At 41.6% G+C, this 22,120-nt stretch overlaps 1 protein-coding gene across 1 annotated transcript; it reads right to left on the bottom strand.

Annotated features, from left to right (window-relative positions):
• Window positions 1–2,759: 2,759 nt before the first annotated feature.
• SRP9 (signal recognition particle 9) lies at window positions 2,760–10,871 on the bottom strand. The gene is made up of 3 exons (XM_048057662.2): window positions 10,715–10,871; window positions 8,580–8,648; window positions 2,760–6,016 (listed from the first exon to the last, which is right to left on the bottom strand). Exons 1-3 carry the CDS (start codon window positions 10,784–10,786, stop codon window positions 5,897–5,899), a joined length of 261 nt encoding a protein of 86 aa, XP_047913619.1. The 5' UTR covers window positions 10,787–10,871; the 3' UTR covers window positions 2,760–5,896.
• Between the last annotated feature and the right edge of the window lie 11,249 nt (window positions 10,872–22,120).

The raw sequence follows: 22,120 nt of genomic DNA, 5'->3' as shown, positions 1-22,120 counted from the left end.
GGAAGCTATTTGAAAAGTAGCTGTTTGCTCTCATAGAATCACAGAATCACACAGAATCACAGAATCATCTAGGTTGGAAGAGACCTCCAAGATCACCTAGTCCAACCTCTGACCTAACACTAACAAGTCCTCCATTAAACCATATCACTAAGTTCAACATCTAAACGTCTCTTAAAGACCTCCAGGGATGGTGACTCGACCGCTTCCCTGGGCAGCCCATTGCAATGCCTAACAACCCTTTTGGTACAGAAGTTCTTCCTAATATCCAACCTAAATCTCCCCTGGCGCAACTTTAGCCCATTCCCCCTCGTCCTGTCACCAGGCACGTTGGAGAATAGACCAACCCCTACCTTGCTACAGCCTCCTTTAAGGTACCTATAGAACGCGATAAGGTGTCCTCTGAGCCTCCTCTTCTCCAGGCTGAACAATCCCAGCTCCCTCAGCCGCCCCTCGTAAGACTTGTCCTCCAGACCCCTCACCAGCTTCGTTGTCCTTCTCTGGACTCGCTCGTTGAAACACATTGAAAACATGGTTGGTTATTAGCATATTTAAATACAGTCATGTGTTAAGTGGTCCTGCTATATGACCAACACACAGGTTTTTCCACGGGTATAAGCCCTGGTGAATCTTTCTTATTTCTTTGGCTACTGTCCTCAACTACCAGGTAGCAGTGCCATAGAAAATTTGTTACAAAACAAAACAAACTTCCAACAGTCAGACACTAACTGAAAGGTCAGCTTCCCCCTTGACTCCAAATTTAAAAGGTATCTTTTATGGCAATTTAAAGACATTGACTTTCACGTTCACCAGTCTGAAGCATTAGTTCATCTGCTGACTCCCTAAAGGAACAGATGTCCTTGGGAGTTAACAGCTTTAAGACATGCTCAGAATTTGCCAGTGTTCATTTGTCAGTGCCCTGAGACAAGCCTTTAATCTTTTAGCCACACAATGATAACTATATTATAGATGGATATACATATATGCATCAGCAACCTGCTTAAAATATATCTATAGTCCTTTTATGAAGATACCACTTGTAGACAAAAAATGAACCCAATGTGCTAATACAACTTCAAAGGAAACAAAACAAATAAAAAACCTCTCCCTGACCTTTCAGTATGATTAATGTTTTAAGTTTTAACAAAACGACTAAAAGGGGACAGACAAATGTGAGCACACAATCAAAATTTGCTACAAAACAAAGCAAAATATCCGTAACAGTGGTCTTGATTTAAATAAAAAACACTTTCATAAAAGCCATCATTACAGTAGTAGAGAAACAATGTACTCTTTGTTTTATAATATCAAAACGTCCAAAAACTAGGAACTGTCTTCATGGGGGGTACTAATAGGCTGAGCATAAGGCTGTTGCTAGGACCCTGGCCATTTTTTCAAATATGAGCACTCAGACATGCCACGAATTACCGAAGATGTTTTTAAGAATGACCAAAAATAATTATATTCTCAGTTATGGGACTCCAAGAACACCTGTAACTAACTTAGGCGCATCATAAGAAATAAACACGTATATACACCAGAAGCAAAGACCACGTTCAACATAGTGCCTGCACCAGCCTGAAGGCAACTAACTCTGCTGTCACGTTGCGACTGTGTTTTTATTGGGTCCGTCCCCAAGACTTGAGTTTTACATGGTCCAATTTAAGCCCACATTCTCCTGACAGCTTTTAGTGTTACAACAGCCAAAGCACACTTGCAGGGGCTAATGAAAAACTATGCTTTGTATTCTGCTGAGTAGCTATTCTGCTCCTAAAATACCACAGCATCATTCTCATCTCAGGAACACCTCTACAGACTGAAAAGCCCATCTGCCTTCCATGCATGGTAATTCAAATGAGATAATTCAGCCCCATACAAGCTAGGGAGCTTTATCTGGAAGTCAGTCTGAAGAGTCTACTAACTGTAAAGGTAGCAACAGATGAAAGGTATGTTTTTACATCATCTCCAGAAACAGACGATTCAACTCTTGCCTGTATTTAAATACCCGTCTTTGAGCTTTCAAGGCTTGTGTAAAAGATAAACATCTATATAAACAAACAGTTGCATTACCTTGAGTCATGCAGCGTCTACCTTTAAAGCGGTATCAAGTTTTCAGAATAGACACCTCCATGTCTTGGGAATCAAATCACTATTAACTTAAGCAAAATGTAGATGTGGTTCTTCACAGACTAGACATTTCTTAAAAAAAAAAAAAAGAAAGAAAGAAAAAAGAAAACAAAGTCGTTAGTGGTACCATTCTTAAAGGATCTTTACAAGAAGGCTCCTTAGATATGCTTGACCAAAACAACTTTGTTTCGGTCATTTGAAGGTACCTTAGCACAGTGCATTGTACAAAGAATAATACTGTCTTCAACCATGATCCCACTCCCTAAGGTCCCCCGCTAATGCTCAGAGTCTCTTGAAGAAATAGGACTGTTGCAGAATCTGGTCTCTAGATGAGAATAACGTACATAGAAAATAAAAGCCACATGTCAGCTATTTGCTATATATTCTTTGTTCTACTTTAGATATCAAGCACCATTTAAAAGATGGCTATTTCTGTGTTATATCTTTCCCTAAGAAAGGAAAAGAAAGGAAAAAAGCACAGGTACATTGGAGGACAATACTGTGATATCATCCTCACTTAATAGGAGTGAAGTGAGATTTGTATAGCAAGAGGGCCAACATGCTTTCCAGATGATGTATTCCCTTACAAAATCAACCTATTGTAATAAGTAATCATCAAAGTCTTTCTGAGCATGTCAGGCAGACACCAAGGTTCCTTCACATTTATTACAGCAAAACAGTAATACAGCAATATATACAGTAATATTCAATAATATTACCCACTTTTTTACACTGCAGGAAGGAACTTGGAGAGGTAAAATATAGTTATTTTGACAAGTTATAGCATTCTTAGAAGCACTTGTTTGACTTCAATTCTATTTCCCATTTTCACAGGCTCAAGCACAAAAGCACCTAATTTTCCAGAATAAATCTGATGCTCTTCAGAGTGTTAGTTCAGGACTCTGGTGAAAAGCAAAACATAAGCATCTCTAAACCCAAACTTTTGTGACCAATTCTCACTTCCACAGATAACTTAGGGATCTTCCTGTAATCCAGAATATGCTTATAGAACAGACTATATATTCAGAAGCTCAGAATTAAAACCTCTAAAGGAAAAGACCCATATTGTTTATTAAACTGTGCTCGCAGAATGAAACAGTTGCTGAAGATGACTAAGATGCAGCAACAAAACAAGAGAGGAAGAGAAACCATCTTTTTTTTTTTATCATTCCACTTCTGCTGCAAAGGTCACCTATTACCGCACAAGTTACCTATCCGCTCCTGTAATTGGTGTAAACTGCCAGCTGGGAAACAGAAACATTTGGTGATAATGCTGGGCTGCCAAATTCCGTGCTTCAAATGCAGATAGAATCAATCACCCTTTGGTGCAGCAGCAGACGTATTAGGCTGATTTTTCATCACATATCAATGGACACCTTCAGGTAGTTGGCAATATGATGGGCTAACCCATTGACAAAGTTTTATTAGGATACAGTGACTACAGTACAATGCACACATGCATACCATACTCTCAGCAAGAGCAAAAGCAAGAAAAAGAAGCTTTGAGTTCACAGCATTTCTACTATCCTACAAACAGTACCGAAGTAGTTGAAAACTCCAGGATAAAGTCAAGAAACATGTCCTTTTTCTAAAGGACCTACAAAAACCTTTTTTGTTTTTAAGCAATAGCTTTATCAATATTCTTGTTCATTATAATTGCATGTTACCATCTGCATTTTTCTGCACGTATTTGGAGAACAAGCCGAGTAACCAATACCCTTAAGAAACTAGTATTAATATTTCCGTATAGTTTTACAGAAATAATTTCTAAATTTAGAAAACTAGAAATCCATTTCCTTGCCTCTTTTCCTTAAAAACTGCTCCTGTAATCCCCCCTCAACTAGTAAGCAGTGGTCCCCTCTAAAACCTGTTTAAGCCTTTCGGCCCCTTGGTGCATCAAGTCTGCCTGCAGTTCTCTTTCTCTCTACTTTTATCCTTCATGCACAAGCAAATACCACTCAAGCCCTTCTGTACCTTAGCTTAGAGCAGACATCTAAGTGACAAACCGATTTATAAGAGATGGCCTAAAATTACACTGATAGAGCTGCAGCCGTTATACCTGTCAACAGCTTAAAGCTTACTGTGTGACTTCTGTATAGCAACCACACATACTGTAGAACAGTGCTTTAGGTTATTAGGTTAAAATCATTTAAATACTTAATATTTAATTGCATGTATTAAGACAATAATTTGGAACACCAATTAAAATCCTCAGCATCACAGTTTAATTATGAACAAAGTTTAGCATTCTCTCCGGATTCATCTGTATTTCAAAAAACAATCCAAAAGAAAAAAGACATTACACGTCAGTCACACCTACATACTAGAATTTGGAGTAGCCACCAGCAATTCAGCACTCAATTTTCCAACAGTATGCAACATTGTATGATCAGCTGAATGGGTGGTATTCTCATACAATATTCAAGCCTCAGTTTTGGTTTGAGTCCTTGGAAAATATGGGAATTCCACTGCTTCTGAGTAGCACAATTATTTTTATGTAAGTGAGAACAGGTAGTTATTTAAGAGGGCTGTTTTATTATATTTAAATGCCAGCACAGACAAGTCTTTGTACAGCTCTGTTTTGCTTTCATGGCTTAATAGCATAATTACATTAAAAAAACATCTGGTTTTAGGTATGCAAAGCCTAGTTAAAGCAAGTATCAATTTCAGCTACTGGGTCGTCAAGCAAAAAGCCTTTGCAAAAGACAGCTAAAGTTTCCATCACCCTACCAGAGGCAACAATGGGAAAAAGTCTAAGCCACATGAGCATTCATCTATTTTTGTCAGCAGTAGTTAAGTATTTATTAAGTTGGTTTTCATCCATTTTTTTCAGTTGGCTGACATCCATCTGCCACATATAACATTTGAAAATGCAGTTAGCAAGCTGCTAAAATGACGACCCCGGAGAGCGTTTGGTTGCATTTTTCTATTAACATAATAGGCAACAGTTTCTAGAATATGTCTTGCTGATATTCTTCGCCTGAGGCAAGGATGGAAAAGGTTCCCCCTGCTAGTATAAAATAGTTCAAGTACTGGAAAAAAAGCTTCTGATATTTTATATCAGTATTTGCATAACATGAAAAACTATCTGCTTGAGTATTGCTAGGTAACTGCAAAAATCTAAGTGTTACTTTAAGGTTTTAAATAGAGAAGTTTAATTATTTAGCCAATAACAGTTCTACAGACCGCATCACTGATACTGTTACACAACATATGACCAAGATCAATACAAAGATCTAAAATCCTGCTAGTGACAGTGTTAGTATACATTGACAATTTTAACGTTTCAATTCAGAAAACACCCATTCTTCTACCCTTCCCCCCCCCAAATATATCATTTATGTAAATATTTATTAGATCCAGTCATCATGCTACAGTATTCGGTTAATAAACCTCACTGTAAGAATACATCAGCATAACATTTGAACACAATGAAATCTATACGAAATTTTATCGCAACTTTCCAGAAATACATGTATGGGCCATCAAAATCAGGCAAAAGTACTATACATTTGTAAAGATTTGTCTTCTTAACATACTTAGTGTGTAAGAATAGTTTCTTGTTCAATTCCCAAAAATAAATATAAGCTTTCGATTGAAAGCATTTATTTTCATAGTTTTCCAAAGTGGAGTCTGGGGAAGAAAATACTTCAGACTTGTCAGCTTGTCCACTTCAGTACATCGAAGCATCTCCTGTCCCACTATTCATTCAATTCAGAGATATTTTCTTCCAGTGAAATATGACTGGAGCATTCATTTTCTTTTCAGCAATTCAGTCTGTTTCCATGGCAGCACTGCGGGATTCCTTAGACACCATGAGTCGCATTAGCTGGCTATGGAATTTCTCGATCTTCTTTACGTCTTGCGCTTGGTCTGTTCTATACAGCAGACACTGGAAGAGAAAGTTGTTTAATATCAGATTTCACTTGCACTACTTTTATCCTGTTCATAGCTGCAACAAATTTGTGCCTGAACACACAAAAGGTGGTAAGTACTTAAATGCTGATTTGTGGCATTTGGTTACCATGAGGCAGCACCAATACAAGCCTACCCTCTTTTAAATTTTAAGCACAGATGTATATGTATTAAGTTTTCTCAGAGGCTCTTGCCTTCCATTTCAAAAGTAGTGAAGCTCATCATTTTGAGAGTGTCTTCTCTCTCAAAAAAGGTGCTAAAACTTGCATTTTAAAACTGTCTTTAAGGACACCCTTGTTTAGGCTTAAAATCTACTACGTTTAGATAACAAAATTACTCTCTGTTGTGGTTTAACCCGGCTGGCAGCTAAACACCACACAGCCGTTCGCTCACCCTCCCCCCTCCCTCTCTGGGATGGGGGAGAGAAACAGGAAAGTGAAGCCGGTGAGTTGAGATAAGGACAGTTTATTAAGACAGGAATATAATAACAACAATAATAGTGATAATGATAATAGTATTAATAATAATAATGTGTAAGAAACAAGTGATGCACAATGCAATTGCTCACCACCCGCTGACCGATGCCCAGCCTATCCCCGAGCAGCCGGTCCCCCACCCTGGCCAGCCACCCCTATATATTTTTTAGCATGACGTCAGATGGTATGGAATACCCCTTTGGCCACTTTGGGTCAGCTGTCCTGGGTCTGTCCCCTCCCAGCTCCTGCTGCACCCCCAGCCTGCTCGCTGGCAGGACAGAGCGAGAAGCTGATAAGTCCTTGGCCTGGTGTAAACACTGCTCTGCAACAATTAAAACATCAGCATATTATCAGCGCTCTTCTCATCCTAATCCAAAACATAGCACCCTACCAGCTACTATGAGGAAAATTAACTCTGTCCTAACTGGAACCAGGACACTCTCCTATTCTCTATTCTGAAAGTGAATACACACTGCCAGTGACATAAAAACAGTTCCGTATTTCCTAGTGAAGAGGATCCCCTACCCCAAGCAAAATCTGTTTGAGACGGTTCTAAACAGTGAAAATATCTGATTAAGATAAAGAGGAATTATTTCATGTTACAAGCCTGTAAATGCAAAAGGAACAAGAGTAATATCAGTGATTGATCATAAAAAGGCTGCTTAGGATTTTTTTGCATGATAATAATTTCTTATGCTTGTACACGATAAGCATGGCTGTTCAGGCCTATTTAATAATAATAATAAAAAAAAGAGTGGTCCATCCTTCAGTGCCCTCAACACAGCAACTTTTGCCAGCAATAAACTATTTTAATTCAGAGACAAAGAATAGAAAAAAAGTTTGATTTTTCCTTAGTTCTGCAGTTAGCAGCAAAGAAACCCTCTCTTCTCTCCCTTTATAGAAAGGGAAGGAACAATTCAAACAGCGTAACAGCCTCTCATGACAGGCAGCACATAAGGAGGTCTATAACTGAAAACAGCTGGAAGTTCACAAACCACCCGACTCCAATCTTCCACCATGGAAGGTATCAACTGACCTGTCCTTCACTGGCTTGTTACCAGAGCCCCATTTTCAACACCTCACCCACTGTAAGCCCTATTATCCCATCTAGAAGTGTCGTTACTGAAGTTTTGCATCTTTCCCGGATGTTTGAAATACCAATGCCAGACTACTTTTTCCCAGAAAGGAGAAATCTGATTTTTCCAAATCTGAACCCAAGAGAAGGGCATACTACTTACTGATGGTTACTCAGACTGCAGAACAACTGGGCTTTAACATCACTAGCACCAGGAACATGCTGCTGGTGTGCACATGCAAATCCATTTCTACCTGGTGTCTACTTCTCATATCCTAGCTTCAAACATTTTTAAGTGCTATTTAGAACAAGAGCAATCAATAAATGCAGCTGCTCCATTGCCTTGTACAGCAACCACTGAAAGTGCGCTGCAAAAATCTGCGTTACAGGTATGTAGCACAAGTTCTGCTGAATGCATAACAAATGGTTATGGCACCATAACATTATTTCAGAAGATGGGACCTCTGAAGTGCAAGTGAATCTTGCAGTTCAGTCTGGTACCACTCCAGCATCTCCTCATCACAAAGCAGCAGATAACCCTACAGTTTCAAGTTGTCACCGCTCCGAGCAGGTTGAAAGGACTGAACTCTCACTAGTAAACAGCTGTTTGAAGATGATCCTTATGCACTTAATTGGAAGCTACCAACGTAGTTCCATGAAGAACTTTCAGATGGAGAGAGGGTCTAAGATTTTTGTAATGCTCTTTTCCTTGTTTTCATAGAATCCTAACAACTACATTAAGACCTCTAAAAAACACTTAAGTGTTCAAATTTTCCACTGGATTATGCAGAGTTGAACACAGATCAGCATCTGTCACAGACAGAAACTAAGGAAATCTGAGCAAAATTAGTTTTGTTTTTTTTTTTTTTTTTAGAAAACCCCCACGTGCTCAAGACAAGGGTTCATAAGCTGACAGCTGACTGACAGCAAAGCGCAAGTCCTTGAGAGGTACAGTACGCCTTTTAAAGGGAACTATGTTCTCTACTTACAGCTACATCATCCGTTACTTTGATACAGAGGTTTCCATCACAGTGTCGGTATTTGAGAACAACCCGCACCTGAAATGACAAACATTTTACAAATTAACATGTATAAATTAACATCTATTACCATCACAACATATCTGAGGGAAGACTGCCCAAATTCAGACTGCCTTTTACTGAAGTTATATACTGCTTCACCACTTCACTACCTCTTGGTGGTCCTCAGCTCCACTGTCCGCAAATCTTACAGCCAGGGTGGTTTAGAAGTTGCATCACCACATTTCCTTGCCTAACACGCTAGATCAGTATTACAGTAATGTCAGTGAGCTTTACATAGGGCACGTTCAAAACCACCGTAAGTACAGCAATGGCATGACTCTTGCAATTTACTTACAAGACACCCACTCACCATCTATCCCACTTAGAAAAAGTGAAAGAAAAGTTGTGTTTATAGACAAGAAACACTCAGGATATAGTTCTATGTGAAGACTTGAAAAGGATCTGCTGAGTGGGGTAAACTCAACATTAGGTACTGTAGAAGAAAAAATGTAAAGTGTTGTGTAAATGCTGTATTTCCAGTCACTACAGTTAATTCAATACCAACATTAAAGCCTATAGACAGGCTTGAAGCATTATAAGACTTTTACAAGTGGAAAGGGAAGATACAAGAATAACATTTTTAGAGTAATTAAAACCAAAGCACTGAAGAGAGTTCTTCGAAATTAAACTGCTTTCAAGACTCAGCAAGGTTACATTTGAAGTCAGAAAGCAAGCATTCAGCTTGTCACTAAAAATAATTCCTACTATAGTAACCTGCCCTGAGATTCAGTCTACCCATAGCCCTTCTGGACTCTCAAATTACACAAGTTCTCCAAAACACTGTGATAAAAATCAACACTCTCAGCATTTGACTGAGCATTAAATGCTTCCTGCTGAATGCAGAACCGGCCAAGAAGATTTCTTATCTACTGTTTCTAGTGTCAGCTAGCATTAGTATACTATCTAGAAGGAAACCAACTTGTGCTTTTGAGAACATTCTGAATTAAAACAACTCTTGCTATTAAGAGATCTTTGTCATACAGTGACCTGCTATATCATCAACCACCATCTTGACTACAAAATACGTTTTAAGATTTCTGCTCTGAGATGGATCTCTTCACAAGTTTATCCTTCTTGTTTAAGAAAGAAACAGTCTTCTTCTGGCCACAACAGCTAACTAAATCTCTCAACTGAGCAAGCCCGGAATCAGGACAGGGGCTGTTGCAAACAGACGTGCATTATCTTGCTCCCACAAAAGGCAAGACCACTCACTACCAAGCTTAATCAGCCCCAAAAGAACACAGATGGATCTCCCACAGGTCTTACTCTTCCTTCAGTTCCTTGAAGAGTGTGATTGTGCATGAAAGCTTCTCAAGCTAGCTCCCCTACAAGTTAGAAGGAGAGTACCAGGGCCTACACAATCTTTTTCATAAGGGGGAAAGCAACTCCTGGCTGCGCTGACACCCTTCCCAAACTCTTCACTTAATTAGATACTGCAGAGCATAAGAGGGTACAACACAACAGTTTACTTTATTATCAGTAGATGAATGACAATTGCACATGAAGGGGGCGTTTATGCTAATTAAAGGCAGACATGCTACTTCTAGAGGTTCTATTCCATTCCTCTATTCCACTTCTAGAGGTTCTGTGTCCCCCACTTCGGGTGAACGAAACTAAGTCCTTTTTGCTGATGTCTTCTCAGGCTTATGACTCCCACATTACCTTTTGCACTGTTTTTTTGGCCAAAATGTTTGCAAGGCTGAAGCTTGCTCAAACCGTATACCTAAAAAAAAGTTACCAAACCCGAGAGCAGTCATATAGCAAGAAGTGAATTCCCAGAGCAACTGTTCTTTAGGAAACAACCCCCTGAAGCAACGCTGCAGGTAATAACACAACCCGTGAGCTAATAAACGCTTTCTTTCGGTTTTTAGTGAGAAAAATTCCAAGGGACACGGTTTCACAGCCGAAGGACACCACAGCGAGAGCGCCGGAGCCACGGAGCCGTCCCCGCCGCCAGCCGGGGCCTCACCTGAGGCCCGCCGAGGCTCCCCCGGGGCCCTGCTCAGGCTCGAGGTGGGGCGGCGGCGGCGGCCCTTGCTCACCTTCATGGGGTCGGCGAGGTAGAGCTTCTCGGCGGCGCGGGTGAACTCCTCCCAGGCCTGGTAGTGCGGCATGGCGCGGCACGTCCCGCTGCTCCCGCTGCCCCGGCCGGCGGCAAGATGGCGCCCGCGGCGGGCGTCGCGTCGGCGCAAGAGGCCGCCTCCCATTGGCCGGCGGGAAGCGGCCGCCCAATCACGAAGCGCGTGACTCAGCGATCGCGGCCCCGCCAGCGGGGCGCGCGGCCGACACAGCGACCCCAGCAGGCGAGGCGGGGCGCGGTGGGGGGGGAGAGAGAGAGGCCTCCCGCGAGCCTCCCGCAGGGTTACGGGTTCGAATCCCGCAGCAGCTCTGCCGCTGGGCACCGCACGAGCAGGCACCACCGGGACTCGTCCGGGTCAGGCTCGGGCCGTCTCCTCGCACGCTGAGGTGTCCAGGCCTCGAGGTGGTGTCTGTGTCCCGGTCACAAATAGCCGTGAAGGCGTGCCTGGGGCCGGGGACCAACCCTCAGGGCGCCGGAGGGCGAGCTGGGCGCAGACGTGAGGTTGGCTCCGCAGGAACGAAGCGGTTTGCTTCTCGAGGTTGAACCCGGTCCAAGTTCTCCCGGCTGGAAGGCCCTTTGTTCGGCGGGAGGGTGGCTCCACGCTGAACAAAAGCGTGCTGGAAAAAAAAACACCGGGCGGCTCCGGGCCGCCGGGCTTTCAAAGGGCTCCGGCCGGCGGCTGTGAGGGCGGCTGGGTCCGGCCCGAGGCTGGGAACCACGGCGATACGCGGGGGAATCCCGCTTTTCATGTATTTTGCGTGTGAATAAAGCATTTACAGAAAGCTGACTAAAACTAATTTCAGAAAAGAGAGAGAGAGAAAAAAATCCAGGATTTCTCCTGTGGGAATTCCCAGCCCCATGTCGGTAGGTGACCTCGCAGCCAGCGTGCTGCTGGGCTGCCTGTCGCAAACCTGAAGTAACCGACGGCAAACACAAAACATTGCAGCCTGCTATTACCTGTTTCTGTTACCAGAAGCTCCAGGTAATTACTCACGATTTCATGTTACTGTTACTGAACTGAGGAAACTGTGGCCAAACAAACTGGCAAGTTTAGGGCAGATCTGCTGGTGAGGGGACAAATCGCGCAGACCATCCCAGTCTCCACTAGCAACACGGGGAAATGCCAGCTGTAGTTATTTCGACCGCAAAAGGCGCAGTAGATGCAGGGGAGAGTGAGGAAACATGGCACAGAAATAAAAGGGTGGACGGGAGGTAAGGGGAGAAAAACTAGAATGAATTTCCCTGAGTCAGTAAAGCAGAAAATAGTTGTTACTGTGGAGATTGACTTCGGAAAAGTCTGCGGTGATTAGACAGCCAAACTTTAATAAATTGCAACTTGTGGGTGTTATGTGGTCTAAACAATTCCGCTTAAAGGGTTTTGCACCAATGTGTGAAGACTGAGCAGTGGAAAGGCTCAGGACTTTTCTTTCCAGAACTGCTCGCAGAGTTTTGATGCAACACGGAGAACCCAGCTTCAGAAACTTAGGAGTTGTCCTTCAGAGGGGCTGATAATCAACAGCTCTAATCAAAGGTGATAGATGTATCAATAGGGTCTAAAGCAATTCAGCCAAACACAGAACCTAACCTAGAGGGAGCATTTCTCTACCATCTTACATTTTGCATAGCCATTTATAACTGCAGAGTAGGAATTGCTTTTGGTAGTGTTTTACAGACGCATAGGGTTGTAAATATGTGAAAATGAAAGGTGTGGGGAGTGCAAAACCTGTAACGCACCTAGTTCATAGAACCATAGCTCACCAAATTTGGATCCAGGTTTTTAAGTGGGATATGGGTATTTTCTTCCTGAAGGAGATGTCCCAGTTTTGGGCTGTGTAGTCAGGAGCACCTTGGGGTTGATTTTCAGAGGATTTTCATTTTGACTCAAATGTTCAGGATCCTTTATGTGTTCTGTGATGCAAGAACTGGCTTAAGAGTTTGCCAATGCCCAGTTACTAGCCCCAAAATTCATGCAATGTAACAGAGGTAATGTAATTAGCAATTCAAGCTAATGTAAGGGAGTAAGATTAGAAAAAAAAATATACATTTTTTTTTCCTTAACCCAGATGATTTCTGAGATCCATTTTAGGATCTAACTTCTCAAACTATTACATGTACAAAACTCTGAAGGTGACAAGCTGAAGCAGCCAGGGCAAGGAACAGAGAGGGATTTCTTAATTTGACGTTATCTCTGAAGAAAATGTAGAGTGTCATTATGGCAGTTGTATACAGTCCTATGTACAGTTCCACATAGCCTGTTCTTGGCTGCAGATCTTAAGGATTTCCTATTCCCTTCCACCACCACCACCTGTGGCTCCACAGTTGTGCTGCCCCAGCTGTTTGTAACTCTGAGCTGGGGATCATACCGATGATCTGATTTGGATTAAAAGTAGCACTGTTTTAGTTACAGGTTTAAAAACCGAGATCAGTTTATTTTTCCAGTTTATGGTGTGGCCGTAAGGACTGTTGTGCTGACACAGCTGTTGAAAACACACCTCTTTTTGGTGGCAAGACAGGATTTGGGAATTCCTACTGTTTTTGCTGGCTTGCCACCAAAAATGGCGGGTTGTACGTGAAACCCACAGCTTCCCTGAAAGCAAGGCTGCTTACTGAAATCTTGACAATTTAAAAGAGAGGCTATTTCTGAAAGTCAGTGAATGTCTGATACTTAGAGCTAGTGTGCTGCTTCACTATATTGTTCTCATCTTGCTTGGAGAAGAGAACATTTTCTTGACATGTTTGAAAAGTAACTTAGACCACTGAGTTATTCATCTGTACACTGTATTTTATGTGTGCTCAAAACTGTATTTTTCAAGTAAATTTCAGTGAAAGTAGTAATAGTAAAAATCTTTAAATAAGCTCTTTGTTTAGTGAAATAAAATGCTTGTTTTTCACTGTGTAAAGTGTTTGGTATTTAGCCAATAAAAAATTAGTAGTTAGAAAGAATTCTGCTAAAACATGCATACTTATCTTGCTTGCTTTTCTAGGGCTCCTTCAGTCTTCCATGAAAGAAGTCATTCCTGCAGTCTTACAGCTATTTTATCACCAGTAAGTGAAATTTGGAATGCTACAAAACCTTTTCTCATTCTCAGCAGGTATATCCTTGCTATATTCCCTAGACCACCTTAGATAATGTGTTTTTAGCTTGGATTTAAGGCCATAAAAAGCTATGAAGCAATCATATAAGTACTTGTGTGATGAAGACTTTTCATGTGTTTTTTTCCTCAGGCCTTTCTCCTTCATCTAACCTGTATGTACATGATTAATGATCTCTCTTTGATCAAGCTTCTACATGCATTGCCACTGCAAGTCCTGCTCTGTATAGTTATGTTCAGGCATCTGGATTCCACATGATAATTTCTTTAGGTTTTTATCTACTGTCTTCCTTTGCGCAAATGACAAACTGAAAGAAAACAGTAGAAAAAGACTTTGTATGATGTCTTAAAATATCATCTACTGAGATCTCAGGTTTTTGCAACTCCTGCAAAGTTCATGGAAACTGCAGCTGCTCAGCATCACTCGGGGTTAGATATTTCATTTCTTGTTCTTTACATTAATGCTTGTGTTCAATCTAAATCAGGTGTCATATTCCTATTTGCAAGTGTATTTTTCTTTCCTGGATAAGGAATTCAGATAAGAGTATTAAATTCATTAAAATAGTTACCTGTCACCATGACACACTGCTGGCAGGTAAAATAGGCTGGTCTTCCTAGCTAAAAGTAGCTTTTTATAAAAATCTCTGCATTATCATGTTAAATTATGGATGTGATGGGAAACAGTAGGACATACTCTGATCTTAGTTATATTTTTTATATTGGTAACAGTTTAATAAAGAAGAAAATTTGGTGCTGAGATGATAATCCTGTTCTTGGACTAGGAGCAACATAAAGCCAATGCAGTTATGCAGGTCTAAAAGAGTGTTAATGAGGAGTTAGTTGTAAGGCAGTTACTACTGCCAGGAATGCTTAATGTTTTAAGAAGGAGATAGAGGCACTTCTTTCAAAATAGCTTCAACCCATCCCTCAGTGAAGTTAAGGGGAAAGCATGAGATGGTGATTATACATTCCATTCTTGTGTGTGTATGTTCTAAAACAGCTTGGGATTTGTACTGCTGCAAACTTTAATTATGTGGGGATATTTTATGAAAGGGTTATTTTATTTATGTGCATAAGGATGCAGGTAGATCTTGAGGACAGGAAGCTGAGCAGTCTTTGACATCTCACTGGGTTCTAAACCTCAGTACCCCTGAGACACGAGTCTGCAGTCAGAAGTAGTTCACGCTCCTGGATGGGTTACAACATGCCAAACTGAGCTATGGTTTCTTCACTCCACAGCTCTTGAAGGAACACAAAACCTGCTGCTGCTTTCTATGGGTTTTACATGTTAAACAACTTGGTTAATGGTTTTGCCAGGCTGAACCATATATGATTAATTACATCAGTGCTAATTTCCTGCTTCTTTTGCACTCTTATCAAGTGATTCAGACCCATCCTGTCCTAAACGGGTAATTAAATGTTGGTGTAGCTGAGCTAAAGCTGTTAAAGTATGGTTCGTGATGCTTAAGGCTGTATGTGGACAGCAGGATTCTGGGGCCCTGTCCAGTTCATGAATCCACGTGCCTGTCCCAGCCAAGTCACAACTTCAAGTCAGGGTGAAGTCTAAGTGTCTGTTAATTTCCTCCTTCCTTTTCTGCAGTGCCCTTGTTCCTGTGAAAGGAAACACTCCAAAAACATCCCTGGGTTGTGGGTAACCTGAAGCCTTGGGCACACCGTCCTCCACACTTGCCATACATTTTAGACATAACCTTTCCCCAAGGCATCATTGTTTTCTAGTTTGCTTTAACCACTTGAAAAAAAGATACCTGTGATTTAATATGCTCTAATCTAATCTTACTGTATTGCAGGGTGTTTATATATGTACATGTCAATAGGCATTGCACTAGCCAGAGGGCTGTCCCTGCATATGGCCATGTTGCCAGCCTGGCCTTAATAGCAACTGCTGTTTCATTTTTGGATACTGTTCTGACACCATTCTTAAAAAGCTCTTTGCTTTTGGTGGCTAGAAAGATATGTCCCTTTCCGTTAACTGGCCATGGTAGAGCCTTCAGCGTTCAGCACGTATTCAAATTATGTGTTGTCATGCAAGAGACGTATGTTGGAAAGCCGACTCTGTCGTCATGAGAGTGAAATAGCAGTCCTTTTCCTTCATGGAAAAGAGGAGCACATCTCTTAGCCAGCTCCTGAAGCAGTATTTCAATCACTTTGGAAGCAAACAGACACTTAGCATTAACTACTCATAAATTTCATATCATCGTTACGTGAAGTTTCTGCGCATGCTTAGCACTGGGTTAGATCATCAGTTGGCACGAACTGGAGGTGCATTGATTTCTTACATTAATCTTTAAATAGGAAAGCTCTCTACTTGATAGGCATGACTTGAGGCTGGTTTACCTGTGATGTTCCTGCTGTCACGGCTGACATAATTGCATAGCACAAACTACTGGGATGGACAGATTATATTAGAAGCTTACAGTGATACCTTCCTAAGTCCTCTGGACCAGTGTAACTGCATCTGTGGCAAAAGGGCTGTTGGTACTTTTAACTATGTTGATTTCTAACACTAAGCTACGTGTCTGAGCCCATCAGATGGAAATGACCTCTTTCTTCCTAGTCTGCCGCAATGCTACAGCTTGGACGTTCCAGGCAGGCCTTCCTGCTGAAATGAGAGCAATACTCTTCCCATTCCCCTAGTTCGGTTCCGAGGGCAGCAACATGCAGCTGGTGGGAAACAGGAACATCCTCTGCTGTTTGTAAGGTACACTCAAGCCTATCCCTAATGTTTTGCGTTCTCATTCAAATGGACTCATGATTTAGCTGTGTCAGTAAAAGAGATTGGTAGGCCCAGCCACTTCGCATTGCCTTTTCCCAGAAATTAATGCCCTTTCACGATCTGTTCGCAGAGATGCTTTTGTGAGTGCCCCTTAACCCACTTCAATCAATCTGGATTAGCAAAACCCTCCTGCTTAATCCATATAAGCTACGCCTGGCTCAGGTTGACCAAAAGTAGGTTAGGGGGTGCCCACATGAGCCACTCTGCAGTCAGATCTGAAGAGGTGGTAATTTCCACAAAAAGAAGTAGGACGGGCGGAGCAGGGGAAGTGGATCTGAATCAGCAGTTCCTTCCCTCCCCTCAGCTGCAGGCAGAAAGAGGATGCCAGCTGGGGCCCTGAGCTCCACACATGGCACTGCTGGGCAGCTCAGCTGACAGCACAACTTCTGAAGCCGCAGTAGTGCAGCTGTTTTCCCATACACCCATTCTCATCATCACAACATTGAAAAAAGCTTTGTGTGGACCAGCTGTTGCCTAGAGTGCACAGCATACCAAGGCCTTTGCAGACTCCTCACATACTTCCACTGGGATGTTTGTGCACGGGCAAGAGTTGATGCAGGTAGAATTCAAAAGCAGGTTTGAAAAGTAAGTGTCAAAATGCTTGGCACTGGTGTTGCTCATTCCTGAAACAACTGCAGGCACACGCATTGGTCCTCTGGTGTTTTCCGTATGGCGGTTTTCTATAAAATATATCTGATAAGGAGCTTGTGTGGCTGTCAGGCTTGCAAACCCACATAGAGCATACGTAAAAGCTGGGATATGTACTGGGAAGTGCTTCCTCACTTCCAGCATGTGGTGTTGCTGCTATGATCCCTGTCAAGGAGGTAGCAAGTATTTACCTGGCCGTTTGGTTGGCTTTAGCCTGCAGAGAAATTTTAACCCCAAAACTGTAAGTTTAGCATTTTCATAAGATTTGGAATGTGTTAAAAATATCAAAGGAGATCTAGGTAGTGTGTAGGAGTGGGGACAGGGAGAATAACTCGTATAAATGGCATGCCAGGGGTGTGATTCTATACTGAAAGGCTAGTTACTAATGGGATTTGAAATGTCCTAACAACTGCATTCTTGCTGAAGTGTTTTTTTTGCTTTACATTAGCAACTTTTACTGTTCTCTTCATTATTATTATTATTATTATTATTATTATTATTATTATTACATGAATGAAAGAAGTCAAATGTTCTTGTGATCTTGCTGCTTTAGGAATAAATGACAAAGTTCCTGTTTCTTTCATGAGGACCAGAAACACATTTGCAAAGGGTTGTGAATATATGAGGAAATATTTACCACTCTCTTGCGTTTAGGGCATGGAGGAGGATGAGGGGCCTTTGGGAAATTTGCAGTCTGATGTTGACACTCCTTTCTTGTCTCCCTGCCTGTTACCTACTTCTGGATGGGAAAGAAAGGGGCTGGGAATGGTAGCTGCTTGTTTTCTGAGGAATCTGTACTAGATCTCTGTAAGGCCACAGCCAATATGTTTCCCCTTTATGCAGCAGGGAGAGATGAGGCAAAGCAGTGCGTGTGCTCATACATATTTCAAATCCTTTATTTTTTTTCTTAGGGTTATTTTCACTTTTCTTTTAAAATAGGGTAAATCTTGGTGCCCTAAAGCTAACTCCTCTTCTATATAGTTTACTCTTGTTGATTTAAAAACGGGAATCCTGAGGAAGATTTGTCAGCGTAGCGTTTGCTATGCAAAATTTACATGCAGCTGCTTTGAACTAAATTCCTGGCAGAAGTGAAAGGATTTTGAGGCTTCCAAATCTTAGCTGACTTCTGTTTTGTGCAGACGGAAATCCATCTGATACGTACTTCTCAAAAGATCCCTCCTAGCCAGTAAGGGCTGTACAATCCTTTTCCAACCTGACTGAGACATATTATTGGTGTATGGGAGGGGATGGTTCTGGACCAAGAAGTTAATTAGCTGTGCTTGGGAACGCCGGCTACTAAAGTAACTGATTATTTTTTGAAGGGGGAGGAAAACTCTTATCTTCAGAGTTGAAAGCAGCAAAAACGTGCAAATGTGTGCAAATCTTGATGCTTATTTCTCTTCTGTTGGTCAGCACTTTTCCTCACATGTGGGGCAAATTTTCCAGCAGTTCTACTTTGGTTTCTGGAGTTGTAAGTTGTATCTAGTCCTACAGAATGAGGAGCATTTGAAGGCTACTTGCAAATCAGGTGTTGGTAATGTCTGACTAGTTTCACAGTAGCTGAGAAACCGTTGACACTGATAGTTTTTTTTGGTAATGAAACCATGATCTAATCCAGGACCAGCGGTAAACAAGTGGTTTGCTGTTTAGACATGTAGGGTAACTAATGCAATTAAGGTAATGCAGTCCTCTTACAGGTGAAGACTTCTCCTGCATTGACACAGCAGCCTCCTCAATCTTTGGCAGCAATGCTAACTTCAGTGTGTGGAAGCTCTCCTTAGGAGCAGGATCAATTCACTGCCCCATAAATCTTATTATGTATTCCATTCGTTCCTCAGAGAAGTATCATGAGGGTTAATTATTTCTCTGCTCTGACTCAGACAGTGATTTTGTGCCAGAGGATTCTGGCAGTAAGTATAATCCTAGTGATACCCTCAGTGAGGAAACCATTGTTAACGATGTTGATGAGGAAGCGCTAATGGAAGCTGAACCAGAGCCTGATATAGAAATTGAGAGACCTAAGGCAAACAAAGGAAAGAGGTTGGAAACCTTGCTGTTTGCTGCCTTCTGCAGTAGATCTTAGGAAAAATAGCTCTTTGTCTTCTTCCCCCTTCCCCCAAGCCCAAACACAGACTGCAGAATGCCTCTCCTGAGGCTGAGCTGTGCTAGAGGGAGGGAGGAGATGTGCTGCTTAAGAGCTGGTGCTGAGTGTCATTCCCTCGGGAAGCCATGCAGTGAGGAGCGGTTTTCAAATACAGTGAGTGTCTCTTCAGCAAAGCTGGGCTGCCAGATGGGGGCTGAGGCCCCTGTTCTGCCCATGTTCCTCCAAGGCATCGCTCCAGAGCCAGTTGGCATGGAGAATTGTAAGTACGTTGGCCATGTTACTCTGTTTAGGACCAGTGCTCTGGTGGTAGATGTCGCATGAATAAACCATATATTTCCAGCACTGTTCTTCTCTATCAGTATTTTACAAACTCATGATGAGAGACCAGTGACGTCTGCCTGCTGTACAGCTGTTCTGTGAGGTGCAAAAAGGCTCCCTGTGCAAGTACACAGAGGTAAGCACAACCTAGTCTGTAAAAAATTTATTTCCTTTGTCCCAAAGAGATTATTTTCCTCTCCTACCCCCATGTGGTTTCTAAGGCCTAGTTTAAACACATACAATGACATAAGATACATAACTATTTTCCATACATGGCATTGGTTGTTCAGCAGGAAGCATTCATTGCTTTAAGACAGTACTGAAAGAGATTCTGTTCTGCACTCCAAAAGAGAAGCAGACAGGATTATCTTGTGTCACATCCTTCTTCTATTAGTCAAATGGTGAGATCAGACATCTGAGTTGTTTCAGTCTATGACCTTACCCCATGTTTCCTGACAGATCTCACAGCTTTTCTTTTGTCTCTAGTTTATATGCAGGATCCCCCAGTCCCTGTAACAACCTGCATTCTTTCTTGATATTTTTCCTAGTATCTTGGACCCTTTGGGAGATCGCAACCTTGCCTTGGTTTCTGTGTGGCTGCACTGCCTTAGTCTGGATCCCTCCAATGAAGGTGCTTAAAGGTATTCATGGCCTTCTCCAGTGTTTCTTGCTGCTATTCAACCTACACAGTGCTCTTTTAACTTGCATTCTTCCTGTATGCCTCCAGAAGCAGAACAGCAGTCTCTAATGTGACACTGACACTATGGCCCTTTATAGCAACCAGCGGTTTACACATTCGTCATTCAACTCACAATCTGCTTTACTATCTCTGTCATCTTACCGTTGCTCTCTCATTCTCTAACATGCTTAATTTTCTTTAGGCTCAGCAGCTGCTGCCAGAATTTTCACTGAAAACAGTTTTCAGATTCTCCCTCATGCTCTCTCGCAAGGAATGTCAGTAGCTCTTTTTTTTTTTTTTTGGTCTCCTGTTTCATGGTATAATATAGTTTTCCTTCTAATTTCCTTTCTAATTGCTTCTGCATTTTCCTTTAACAGTCCGTGATCTCCAGCAGCATGTGTTACGCCCCATGAAATTTGGACACTCTGTGACTTCATTATTTCAAGCATCCTTGTAAGCCATACCCAGCAGTTGTAGCCTTTCTTTATGTGATTGCATTCAGAAACATCCTCTTTTGTTAGCTGACTGTCATGTATCCCCAGCAGTTCTCAGCCTTCTCTGTTTTTTATCATTATCCTGAGGCCCAATGCTTGCATTTTGTAACATTGTGAGGCTTTCTCAAACAGCTCTGTCATGGTGACATCTCCTCTGTTTTTCTGTATTACCATGAGACCTTTCTTGATGCAGATATCTTGTTCAACTTCCCTGATGTCCCACAGCACTACACAGCTTTTTTTCTACAACCTCAGCAACTTTTGTGGTTCTCCGATATCCCCTGACTGTTATCTGTCTTTCTTTGATCTTTCCCAGCTGAACCACAACATTCTCTTACCATCACTCACCATATCATCTATGATCTTCACAGGCACCTCTGGCTCATTAATGGTTGTTTCCACAGTTTTCAAAAGTTCGACTCAAAACATTTTCAATAATCCAAAAATGTTGACAAATATTCAGCCAAAAAGGACTTCATTATAAAGTAGCAGTTCAAGCATTCACTTTGTTTCTTGGACAACATTTTTTTTTAAAGAAAATACATACCTGTCTCAGTGATTTTTGAGAATAGGACATTGTTACAGCATTTGCAGAAGTGTATATCAGTAGTCTGAGCCTCTTCAATAAGTGACTAAGCAAGGTGTCAAAGGTTTTATATCACGATTAGCTTGCCCAGCATGTAAAGACCCTGCAGAGATGAAGACTGGCAACACTGTTGAAAACTTGATCCGTAATAGCAGTCTCTTTAATAAAGTGGATATTGCTGTTCAATGCAAATCAACCTAGTAATATTTGTAAAGTACTTGAAATATTTGTGTGACTGGTACTATAGAAATCTAGACTGTTGCTGTTCTTATACATATGTATTCTTAGACATCCTTACCCATAAAAACTAACAAGACAATTTTGAGTTGGCTATGGTTTGGCAATTTTTACTTGCCTGCTAGTTGACCTCAAAACCTGTTTGAGGTTCAAAGTTTTAAAACAGAAAAAAGAAACATTCTGAACTTTATGAAGCTGTGGAATTGGCTTCATTCTGATATCACTCCTTTTGAAAACAGATGAGCAAGAAATAACGCTAATTACAGTTCTTATCAGATTTTCAAGTAGTAGCATCATCATCACCAGACTCATCTCTGTATGTATAGTGTAAGCTAACTGCATCCATTCTACATGGATACCATTACAGAGTGAATATTTCTTCATAAAAATTCCAACTCTTGGCCATGTTTCTATAC

The sequence above is a fragment of the Anser cygnoides genome, chromosome 3, assembly GCF_040182565.1.
Source record: "Anser cygnoides isolate HZ-2024a breed goose chromosome 3, Taihu_goose_T2T_genome, whole genome shotgun sequence".
Classification (NCBI taxonomy): domain Eukaryota; kingdom Metazoa; phylum Chordata; class Aves; order Anseriformes; family Anatidae; genus Anser; species Anser cygnoides.
Note: the sequence above shows the minus strand (reverse complement) of the source record. Positions and strands in the feature narration are given on the sequence as shown.